General features: G+C 40.8%; 1 protein-coding gene across 1 annotated transcript in view; it reads left to right on the top strand.

Moving 5' to 3' along the window:
- The window catches only part of Blmh (bleomycin hydrolase), a 40,875-nt gene that overhangs the window by 3,792 nt on the left and 24,687 nt on the right, over positions 1–12,396 (top strand). Inside the window, exons 3-6 of the mRNA XM_005349507.2 lie at positions 618–727; positions 1,487–1,628; positions 2,964–3,052; positions 4,252–4,344. Of these exons, the coding sequence (XP_005349564.1) occupies positions 618–727; positions 1,487–1,628; positions 2,964–3,052; positions 4,252–4,344 (434 nt within the window). The remainder of the gene's footprint in view (positions 1–617; positions 728–1,486; positions 1,629–2,963; positions 3,053–4,251; positions 4,345–12,396) is intronic.

Genomic DNA, 12,396 nt, shown 5'->3' with positions numbered 1-12,396 from the left:
GGGGCTGACCTTGAACTTTTAGTGTTTCTAGGCTATGCTAGAACTCACTATATTATCGGGGCTGACCTTGAACTCACAGCAGTCTTCTTGCTTTCGTCTAAGTGCTGGGGTTATAGGGATGAGCCACCATGCCCGACCTAAAAGGTTCTGGTTGGTTTTTTGTTACGTTTGTTGTGATTTTGTTTTTGAGTGTGTGTGTGTGTGTGTGTGTGTGTGTGTGTGTGTGTATACTATATAGTAGCAATCACTACATGTCTTTTGTTTTGATTTGGTTTTAATATTTCTGTTCTGGGTTGAAGATGTAGTTAAGCTGGTAGAATGTCTAGCATGTACAAATTCCTGGGTGCAATTCCTAGTATCAAATAACACCACATATTGTGACATATGTCTATATTATACTTGAGACATGAAGCAGGAGGATCAGGTGTTCAAGACCACCCTGGCTATATATAGTGGGCTATCTAAGACTGTCTCAAAAACAAATACATTTGATGTTTCTTTTATTTCTTATTTAGTCTTTAATGTCCAGATCTTAGGGATCTGGTGTTTGGAAATACAGTTGGGGCGGTGTGATCCATAAATAGTCATAAACTTCTCGGTTTGCTTTCTCATTTTAGGACGATGCTGGATCTTTTCTTGTTTGAATGTTATGAGACTTCCATTCATGAAAAAATTTAATATTGAAGAATTTGAGTTTAGTCAATCTTACCTGTTTTTTTGGGACAAGGTAGGGGACTGACCTTGCATGATTCCTTTTGTTTCAATAGAACCTAGTTAGGGGCAGCCTTTATGTTATTTTGCTTTTCTCGTTACAGTGTACCTTTTTATTACAGATGTGATACCATTCTGATTTCCCAAGAATCAGAAGTCTATCTTAGCAAAGGCAGAAGTATATTTCCTTCTTTTCCTTTTGTGGTGCTAGGGCTAGGATCAGACAAAGCTCTAACCCTGAACTCTAGCCCCGCAGCTGCTTTCTGTTTGGTAGGTGGCTGTGCTCTCTGAGGAAGTAACAAATTTATTGACTCACTGCTTGTGTTTTCTTTATTTAAAAATTAAAATTTTGTTTTCAGCAGTTTGCCTGTCTAGCATCTTTACTTAGGTTGTTGAATTTTTAAGTACCCAGTTTCTTTTGATAGCACCTTTCTGGGGGGAAAAAAAGCAGTAAATATTTTTATTTCATTTAAAAATCCTTAAAATATAACTGTTCATTAGATGTTTACTGAGTAAAGACTCTAAAAAATAGGATTTATTTAAACATTAGACTGTATATGCAGTACATGGATGCAGTGTGTTTAAATATATATGCAAATATAAGACAAGACCAGATATTCTTTTGAAGTCAAGTACTGATATTTAATTACCAGTTTTAAAAAAATGTATATATTTCGTTCTTAGTTGTCCCAGGGCTCCCATTCTTCTGATCTTGCATGTCAAGATGTGATTGACTCCCTTTGCCTTTAATTTTATTTATCTTCTTTTACTTTAGGTTGAACGCTGTTATTTCTTCTTGAATGCTTTTGTGGATACAGCCCAGAAAAAAGAGCCTGAGGATGGGAGACTGGTGCAGTATTTGCTTATGAACCCTACAAATGATGGTGGACAATGGGACATGCTTGTCAACATCGTTGGTAAGAGCTTGTCCCGAATGAATCGCAAGCTCTGCAGGAATAGGCCATTTCTCTGTGGTTATGTACACAGTGGAACTGACTTCCAAGAAGGCTGCATAGTTAGCTCTACAAATTTTTACTTCTCATTCTCAATGTGAAGTCCCTTTCTTTAAATAACTGATAAGGAAGTAGATACCATGAAGACTTGAGGATTAATTAGAAGTAACGTCTCATAAAAAGCACTGAGGGGCTAGAGAGATGGCTCAGTGACTGATAAGCACTGGGTGCTCTTTCAGAGGACCCAGGTTCAATTTCCAGCAGCTAGATGTGGCCCATAGCCATCTGTAACTCCAATTCTAGTGTATTAAAATCTTCTTCTAGCCTTTACATGGTGCACAGACATACGTGCAGGCAAAGCACCATACATACTAAAGTAATCTTAAAGCACCCGGGAATTGAGAAGCATATTAATATGGCTGAAGGACAGGCAAGCAGTTAAGAGCACTTGCTCCTGTTACAGAAGACCCAGGTTAAGTTCCTAGTACCTGTGGGGTGGTTTACAGCCATCTGTAACTCCAGACACTCTTCTGACCTCCTCAGGGACACACATGGTGCACATACATAAATGCAGGGAAAATACTCAAAATAAAAATAAATCTGAAAAGGAAAGAAAAGTGGTTTGGTCTTGTAGATCTGTGGTAGAGTGCCTGCCTGGCGTGCACTTGGGTCTGATCCCTAGCACTGCAAACAGCAACAGCCAGCCAGCAGGGCAAGCACACAATCAAACAAAACCCTGCCTCTGTGTGAAAATGTCTTTATCCAAACATTTTCTTGTGGGAGACCTCGTGCTGAGTGTTTTATAGATTACGATAGATGGAATAGTACACTGAATTTTGAGGCAGATAGCTGCATGGTAAAAGTCTGTTGAAGGGATTGGAAGGGATAACTCAGAAGTAAGGCACTTTCTCAGCATGCCCGAGGCCCTAGGTTCAGTCCTTAGAATCAAACAATCCAACAACACTGGTAAGGGCTGGGGATGAAGTCCAGCGGTAGAGGGCTGCCTGGCGTGCACATAGCTCTGAGTTCCGTCCCCAGCGCTGAATAAACCAGGTCTAGTGTTCTGTGCCCGGTATGTGCCCCTAACTCCAGTATTCAGGAGGTTGAGGCAGAAAGACTAGAAGTTCAAGGTTATTAGCTACATAGAGACTTTGAGGCCACCCTTTCTCAAACAAATAAACCAAACCCCACCCTTGCTCATTAATACAGCCTAGTTTAAAGTAGCCAATAGTTTGGACAGAATTTCTAGTACTAGAAATTATTTTCACTTTATTGAACACTAAAATTGTTGTCTTTTAGAAAAATATGGTGTTGTCCCTAAGAAATGCTTCCCTGAATCTCATACGACAGAGGCAAGCAGAAGAATGAATGATATTCTGAATCACAAGGTACAGAATATGAGTAGGAGGGACTGGGTTAGTATACTTGACATTAAACTAACTGGCTTTTTACAGAGACAGGATAACTATTGATGTCAAGGTCTATCAAAAGCAGGTGGCTACACATTATTAACCTCAAGAATTCGTTAAGATTACTGTGTTTTGTTTCTGTTGACTTTAGTGTTTTCTTACAGATATTCAAGGAAAAAAGTACTAGGTTCAGTTAACTTGGGTCTTGAACACACAGGCTTCTAGTGGAGGTGTGCTGAGGCCACTTCATGAACTAGCAGAAGCCAGCAGAGCAATTTGTAAGACTTCCTTAAAAGTGTGCTTTGTTCTTAGGCTTACCCAGACCACATCAGTGTGGTTTAGCCACCCACTGAGGATTTGATGTAGTCACTGAGCTGTTTTTTATGGCTTAAGTTACCCTAATGAATCATTTCTCCTCCACATTTTCCCAGGGATGATTATAAGCCCTGTGCGGTGGTGTTCTGCTTGCCAGATCTCTTTTTTGAGAACTGGACGTTGCCAAAATCTGCCGCCCACATCTACAAGACTGAAATTAGATGTTATCTCCAAGGAAAAGAGTGCATTTAAAAATAAGCATAGCTCTGTTTCCCCAATATTGGATGTAGGCTGTTTCCTACCTAGGGAACTCTGGAGTCTCTTATCCAAAGGCTAGAAGATTGTAAATCTTAGCTTTGGATTTCATTCTGATTGAGAACAAGTTATTTTAGCACTGCAGTTCAGTTTCAGAATCTTTTTAATGTGGGACTTCTCCCAAAATTGAAAGAAACAGAAAAACATGTTGGAGGTTAGTATAGTCACAGTCACAGTGACTGGCAGCGAAGGCCAAGTGGACAGCAAATAGGATTCTAAATGAGATGTATGCGAGTGTTTAGTGCTCCTATGCTCCGTTTCCTGCTTTCCAAGGGTGGTGGAAACATTTCCCCATGCACGTGCAGAGGGGGCTGTCAGTTGCAGAAGATCAGTTCTGTCCAGTGTTCTTTAGGAGTAATCCCCTGCTCTTATTGAAAGTACTTTTCACTATCTGTTTAAGTGGACTGATTGGGGAAAATCAGTTTGTTTTTATAAACTTTGCCCAGGGTGTTGGCTTTGTTGCACTTCCAAGCATAGCTAGTGATGATCTGTTAGGCTTATTAACAGCTTGTGCAGCTACTGGAATGCTGAATACGTTTCTATCGTAGATGAGAGAATTCTGTATACGGCTGCGGAACCTGGTACACAGTGGAGCAACCAAAGGGGAAATCTCATCTACGCAAGATGCCATGATGGAGGAGGTAATAAGAATCTTTGGACTTTTTGTGACTCGTCTAAAAAGCACTCAGAATCTCCTACTAAACTGATTATGGAATCAGTCACTGCATGGATATTTAATTGAATGAAAACTACTTATTTTTCACTTCAGAGGTAGAGACTGAAGATCGAGAGTTCACAGTCAGCCTTGGCCACAGGGAACCCTGTCTCAAGAAAACAACAAAAACAACTTATTTTATTTTTTTATTTTTTATTTTTTTTTTGGTTTTTCGAGACAGGGTTTCTCTGTGGTTTTGGAGCCTGTCCTGGAACTAGCTCTTGTAGACCAGGCTGGTCTTGAACTCACAGAGATCCGCCTGCCTCTGCCTCCCGAGTGCTGGGATTAAAGGCGTGCGCCACCACTGCCCGGCTAAAACAACTTATTTTAAAGCTGAAAAAAGAATTAAATATACACTTTCTTGCGTTTTAAGGACTTGTACTGAGCTTTCTTAATTCCTAGTTTAGGTTCTATATAAAAACCACTTTTTACGCATTCATAAGTACTGCTTTCTGTGAGTTTGGCACTGAGGGAATAAAGATGAGAAGGCAGTTTCTGCTTTCAAAGAGCTCAGGTTTTGTGTGGCGTTCCCTCCTGTCTTCCCTCTCCCGGTACTGGAGGTGAAACTCAGCGCTTCTTGCTCTGCCACTGAGCTGTTTCCCTGGCTTTACAAGTGTGGTCTTTTGGACAAAAGGAAAACCATGAATAATGATAATAAGTTGTGTTCTAGCCGGGCAACAGAGTTCTGTGGTCATGGAGGGAAATGACTAACTCAGGGAAGAGTTGAACCAGCGGTAGGAATTTACCGTGTGACTAGCAGGGACTACCTCCCCAGGCGTAGGAAACTGTATACGCAGGTGGATGGACAGCAGAGCATCTGGGTTTCTTCTCTAATGAGGAGCTGGCAATGGGTGTATCTGTTAATAGTAATATGTGTGAAACACTTAGAAAATTGAAAAGTCAAATAAGTGTTTAGTATCAAGGCAGATAAGTATTAGTAATCTCCATATTCAGTACTAGTAGACATGAAGCAGAAATTCTCTGAGAAAAGAATATATGTTACCTTCTTCAGCCTGTGGGCACATTGGTGAGACCACGGTTAAGATGGGAGCTGAGTGGCTTCACATTTTGTCACTTCAGTGGAAAATTCTGTTTAAGGGAGGCAGTGCAGCATAGTGGAGCGTGTTTACAGTTAGAACGATGGCCTTTCCCGCTTGACTGCATGCCTGGACAAGTTCCTTACTGCTTCAGGTCTCAGTTTGTCCATGGGCTCCATATCTAGTGTTTGACATGGTAACTGTTTCTTATACATTAGGATAGATGAAAGCATAGCATTTATTTGCTAACTGCATTTAAATTATATTCAACTTTCTTAAATATTCTATCAAAGAACAGTCTCTTAGTACAGAGGGAAAGAGACTTTAGAGTTTGATGTATCATGGATTTACATTCTGACTTAGTTACCTTCATCCTGAGATCTGCTCACTAACCTGAGACTCAGTTTGGGATTTAAAATTCTTCCCTCGTTGGAATGGTAAGGAGGCAGGGGTGGAGGGATGTCAAATAAGGAATTGATGTCAGAATGCCAGGTGCTAGTTCCCTGTGTCGTTTGTTGACTTCTCTTCCCATTTGGAATGGTGTCTCTTGCTGAGGCCATCTCTCCTGACAGTTTGCCTTAACTTGTGGTTAGATTAAGGTGATGGGAATGTAGCAGGGATGAAGACTGTAAGTCGGCCAACAAGTGATTGAGCAGGTACTGACTGAGTGCCGCCAAGCTTGATGACCTAAGTTCAGTCTTTGGGACCCATGTGGTGGAAGGGAAAGATGGATTCCTGCTAGTTATCCTCTGACCTCTACACATGCATTTACAAAGGAATAAGTGAATATAATAACTTAGAGAGATTATGTGCTAATGGTTAATAAAAAAGTCCAGAGAGTAGTAGGAAGAGTAGGAGTATATTTTTTTCCCCAAGACAGGGTTTCTCTGTGTAGCCTTGGCTGTCCAGGAACTCGCTCTGTAGACCAGGCTAGCCTTGAACTCAGAGATCCGCCTGCTTCTGCCTCCTGAGTGCTCAGATCAAAAGTGTGCATCACCACTTCCCTGCTTTCTTTTTTCTTAGGGTTTATTTTTACTTCTGAGTGCTTTGCCTGCATGTATGTAATTGCAGGAAGTGCAGTGCAGTGCCCACAGAGGCCAGAAGACATCTGATCCTGTGAACTGGAGTTACAGACATTAGTGAGCTGCCATGTGGGTGGCTCGGTGCTCTGCAGGAACAAATGCTCTTAACTGCCTGAGCCAGCTCTCCAGCCCCCAGATATTCTGCTTATAGACCATAAGTATCATGGCCTATGGTATTGTTTTAGTGATCCTCCTCAAATTAATAATAGTCTTAAGATTTATGTCCTAACCATAGATTAGTAGAGGACAATAAATGACTCAGAATTATAGCTATACATTTTTACATTTTGTTTTGTTTTCTTCTACCCCTGCCTTGAAATCCAAAGATAATACGTTGCCATGTCCTGAGTCTAGGTGTTTTGTAGGGTTGTTTACTTAGGGACTTATTTCATCTGTTCACTACAGAATCTGTGGTAGGTTTTCACATTTTTACAATCTTCCAAATAACTCCTTATTATTGAACCTGACTCTTTTGTAATGAAGAGTCTAGCTTCACTTAAAGCTACAAATTAATACCTATGATTTACCTAGCCTTATGGGCAAGTCTCAGTGATGACCTCAGTGAGTAACCGTGAAGCCAAGGTAGCGCTAAGGGAACTTGTTTATGCCAAAGGCATTCTTTCAGAGAGGAGCGTAGGTGGTTTGTGGATGTGGGAGACTCAGCAGATTTTTCTGGAATCCTGCAGCTGCTTCAGTTACAGGTGTTGTCCATGTGCTCGCTCTTGGAGCCTTCAGATCCCTTAGGATTACTAATGTGTACTCTTCCAAACATGCTCTATTAAAAATAAACCCTGAAACAAAGACCAAAGCCAATACTTGTCAGGGTTGTGAAAAGGGTCAGGAAGTAATTTTGATGGCTTAGGAAATTCTATAGAAGGGTTCTTAAAAACAACATTAATGGTACTGGAGAGATGGCCCAGTGGTTAAGAGCACTGACTGCTTTTCCAGAGGACCCAGTTCTGTTCCTAACACCCACGTGGTAGATCATAACATCTGTAATTTCAGTTCCAGGAGATCCTACACCCTCTTCTGGCCTCTGAACACTGGGCACACATGCAGGCAAACACTCCTGCACATAAAATAAAAATAAATAAACCTGTCAAGTAGTGGTGGCACACACCTTTGATCCCAGAGGCAGGTCTCTGAGGTGGAGGCCAGAGTCTTGGTCTATAGAGCAAGTTCCAGCACAGCCAGAGCTACACAGATGCCTCAAAATAAATAAATAAATAAATAAAATCAGTAAATAAACCTTAAATAAAACATTGAGCTAAGGATATAGCTCAGTGGTATAGTATTTGCGTAACATGCTTAAGGTCTTTAATGTCCAGAGGAGGGGAAATGGAAGGAGCTGATAACACATTCCAAATTATCTGGGGGTTATACTAATGTCCATTCTTATCATCAGTGACAATTAGATTTGGGTCAGTCTGATAGGTAAATAATATTATCTCATGATATATGATTTTGAGTGAGACTGAGCATTTTTATGAACTATATTAATATCCTAAAATCATGTTTAGATATATATTTTTAATTTTGTGTGTATGTATCTGTGTTTGAGTGTATGTTTGTGTACCATGTATATACAGGAGCCTGCAGGGGTCAGAAAAGGCTGTTGAATCCCCTAAAACAGGAGCTAGAAGTGATTGAGTTCTCCATAAAAGCAGCAAGTGCTTTTAACCATTGAATCACCTGCCCAGGTCCTAAAATTTGCTATTTAAAAACTGTATTATGTGTTCATGTGTATGTCCATGTGTGTGGATATGTGCAGAAGAGTGCAGTGTCTGAGGATACTGGAAGAGGGTGTTGGAGGAGATACGGTAGGCATGAGCCATTGCATGTGGGTATGAGCCGTTGATTGGATCAGGTCCTCTGTAAGTGTAGCAAGCACTCTTAACCACTGAACCATCTTTACAGTCCCAGGATTCATACTTTACCTGTTGAGAAGGTCTTCAGAGGTAAAATCTGAGCTGAGCTAAGAATAATAAGAGTGAGCCAGACAGGGGACAGCAAGGACAAATGCCCCATGGTGGAAGAAGCTGGCATTCCTGAGTAACAGAAAGAAGGCACTGTGGCTTGAGCTTGGGAAGGGAGGATGGGGGCGAGTGGGTCAGAAAGCAGATGAAATGGGAACCGGCTTAATGCAGGGCCCAGAACTGTGGTGAGAGTTTACATCTTATTCTAAGTAAGGTAGCTTTTAGGGAGTTTAACTAATACTTTGCTTAGTTTTTTGTTTTTTTGTTTTTGTTTTTTTTTTACTCTGAAGCTGTGCATAGTGAAACACACTTGTAATTGTAGTGCAAGGGAGGTTAAGACAGGAGAATCACAAGATTGGGGCCAGTATGGCTATATGAAACCCTGTTTCAAGGAAGGTGTGTGTGTGTGTGTGTGTGTGTGTGTGTGTGTGTGTGTGTGTGTGTGTGTGTGTGTGTGTGTGTTGGTCAGAGAGGCAAGGACAGAAAGACATCTTCACTCTGGATATTTTAAGAACAGATTGTAGAAGCAGAAAACTAGATGGAAAGTTAGTTGTAAGCACACAGGTTAGAGAGACTCATGAGCAGCGACATCTCTGGGTTTATCTGGAAGGGTTGCTGTTAGGACTTGCCAGTGAGCTCTGGGAAGGCAGGGAAGGAGAGATATCTTGGTGATGTCATGATGTCTTGAGGGAAGATTGTAGATATGAGGAAAGGCTTTTTATCAGTTCAATCAGGAGTAGGGAAACTGTGTGGGAAAGAAATAATAATTGAGAAGATTTGAGAGGAGGGAAAGATAGGCTCTAATGAAGTACTTACAGACTTTTCAAGTCTATGTGAAGCAGTACAGAAAATACAGGTCAAAAAGGTCTGCAGTGAGATGGGAAGGAAAGTCTGCATTTCTGGTTCCTTAATTCACACATTACTCTAGAAGCAATCTCAAGAACACTGTCGGTTACCGAGCGCACTCTCCTAGCATCTCAGAGCAGCCTATACCCTGTGTTTGCCGGCATGCACCTTGCATGCCTTTCCTGTCTGAAGATAGATTTAATGTATCTGCCCTTTTTACTTAGGGAGATATTTTTGTTTTTAAGCATCTTATTCTATCTTACACCAGGGAGCCGTAGCTAGTGCCTTCCTCCTGTTGTGCCCCTTTCTCTGTGTAGCCCAGTCATAAAGGTCTATAACATACCTCTCCAGAAGTTAGTTCACTGAACTCCTGAACTGCCTTCAGAGTTCACTGCTTTTATGAAGATGCCTGTGGCCAGACTGGTCAGTGGTTCATTTTACCTTTAAACCTAGTTTCTCCATCAGTAAAAGTAGGAAGTTCAGGTAATTGATTTCTTAAGAACATTTTAGCTAGCTGGACACCGATCCATACCTGTAATCTCTTCACTTTAGAAGCTGAGGCAGGAGGATTACAGATTTGAGCTACTTTAGCCTAAATAGTGAGACAGTATCTCAAAATCAGCATTGTAGCTTTGTCCTTTATAACAATGGAAGTAACTAAGTTTTACCATGCTTTAGATTTTTTCAATTTTTTTCAACAACCATTGCTTCTAAGATTGTGCCACCTCTACGTAGTTCTAACCTCTGGAATCTTCAGATTTCCCCGTTTTTTCTGAACTGCTGTCTCCTTCTAACCTTTCATTCATTTCTTGTCTACCCCTGGCTGGCTTTAAATTCTCTCTTCCTCACCTGATGAAGCCAGAATAGTCATGTGCGTGAGAACTGACTTTCTCCATTTGTTTGTCTTTAAATTAGTCCAGGTAGGCTTTGCTTTTGTTCTGAATCCCATGCTTTTTGTGCCTTGTTTCCTTTTTCCTTTCCTTATGCTGTTTATGCCATTTGCCATGTTAGACTTTGACAAGTCAATGAAAATAAATCAATAAATCTCTGCTAGGGGAAATAGTTTTAGAAGCCAATTAAAATAGTTTTTTTTTTTAACAAAAGTAAACTTGAAACTTAGACTCTGCCTTCTTAGAAGATGTATCATTAAAAATATTTTTTTTTGTTTTTTTTTTTTAATATTTTATTTTATTTATTTATTATGTATACAATATTCTGTCTGTGTGTATGCCTGCAGGCCGGAAGAGGGAACCAGACCTCTTAACAGATGGTTGTGAGCCACCATGTGGTTGCCGGGAATTGAACTCAGGACCTTTGGAAGAGCAGGCAATGCTCTTAACCACTGAGCCATCTCTCCAGCCCCCATTAAAAATATTTTTATTTTATTTTTTTATGTGCATTGGTGTTTTACCTGCATGTATGTCTGTGAATATGTCAGATCTTGGAGTTACAGACAGTTGTGAGCTACCATGTGGGTACTGGGATTTGAACCCGAGTCCTCCTGGAAGAACAGTCAGTGCTCTTTAACTGCTGAGCAATCTCTCCAGCCCCAGAAAAATGTATTTTTTAATTAGTTTATTTTTATATATGTGCGTTGGTGTTTTGCCTACATGTATGTTTGTGTAAGAGTGTCAGATCCCCTGAAACTGGAGTTACAGATGGTTATGAGCTGCCATGTAGGTGCTAAAAATTGAGCCTGGGTACTCTACAAGAGTAGCCAGTGTTCTTAACCGCTGAGCCAACTCTTGAGCCCCCTTAGAAGATGTATTTAACTAGAGATAGGAATTAGATCTTTCTTATACAGACTGCAGCTTTTCTGAAGGATTATATGTTGGTAGACAAAGATTACACATTCCCAGAGTAGGAGTACTTTAAATTTCCAACTTAATTACAGTTAAATTAATCAAGAATTAAAAGCCAGATGGCCTAGGAAGCACGTGTAGCCATGCTCAGCATGGTTTCTCTAGACTGCCTTCTTCCAAAGTTGTGAGGGAAAAGGGTCTCAGTGGGCCACAGACAGGAGAGAATAGCTAAAAAGCATTGGCTTCTTTTTAAAAATAAAAATAAAAACCAGGGGGCTAGAGAGATGGCTCAGAGGTTAAGAGCACTGGCTGCTCTTCCAGAGGTCCTGAGTTCAATACCCAGCAACCACATGGTGGCTCACATCCATCCATACTGAGATCTGGTGCCCTCATCTGGCGTGCAGGCATACATCGAGGCAGAATGTTGTATACATAATAAATAAATTAATTAAAAAAAATAAAAACCAACAAGACCATGTAATTATTGGCTTGGGGATTTGGGAAAGGAGAGTCAAATCCTGGACGTCTGTGTGGAAAGCTTGTGGCTTTGCAGTGTTTGGAAAGCCAGCATTGCTTAGGCTCATTCCCTTGACTGTGTTAGTGTTTTGTTTTGTTTTGTTTTAAGTCAGGTTGGACCATACACTAAGTTTACTCTGAAATCATAATTAGAAGGCACAAATAGTAAGTTACCTGTACTTAGTACGGTCTAGGCATTGGAGATTTAGCAGTGAACAAATCAGGTAGGGATTCCTGTCTCTGTGTATTTACTTTCTAGTAGTAGTATGTAACAAGTGTAATCTCCCATGGAGAAAAGGGAGGAACAGAAAAAAGGGGGGGCTGAGAGAGAGAACCCTAAGGTCACCAGTGCATTTCCCCAGGGACTTAACAGTGGCTTCTCATATGTAGTTATATTCTGAGTAATATGGTTGTGCTTTTGTGCATATTCCATGTCATGAATGTCAGTTAAATTTTGTGAGAATCAGGTGACACTCCTGCTTTGTCCACCAGAGAGCAGACTTGGATGTTCAACATTAACCGTCATTTTTGTACCTTTGAAAATAGTGTTATTTCAAAATAGAGACTCTTACATTTCAAGAAAATGCAGTCTTAGGAACCTTGGGAATCCTTAAAATTATTTATCGTTGCCGGGCGGTGGTGGCGCACGCCTTTAATCCCAGCACTCGGGAGGCAGAGGCAGGTGAATCTCTGTGAGTTCGAGGCCAGCCTGGTCTACA

The sequence above is a fragment of the Microtus ochrogaster genome, chromosome 7, assembly GCF_000317375.1.
Source record: "Microtus ochrogaster isolate Prairie Vole_2 chromosome 7, MicOch1.0, whole genome shotgun sequence".
Classification (NCBI taxonomy): domain Eukaryota; kingdom Metazoa; phylum Chordata; class Mammalia; order Rodentia; family Cricetidae; genus Microtus; species Microtus ochrogaster.
This window is presented reverse-complemented; position numbering and strand designations above follow the sequence as displayed.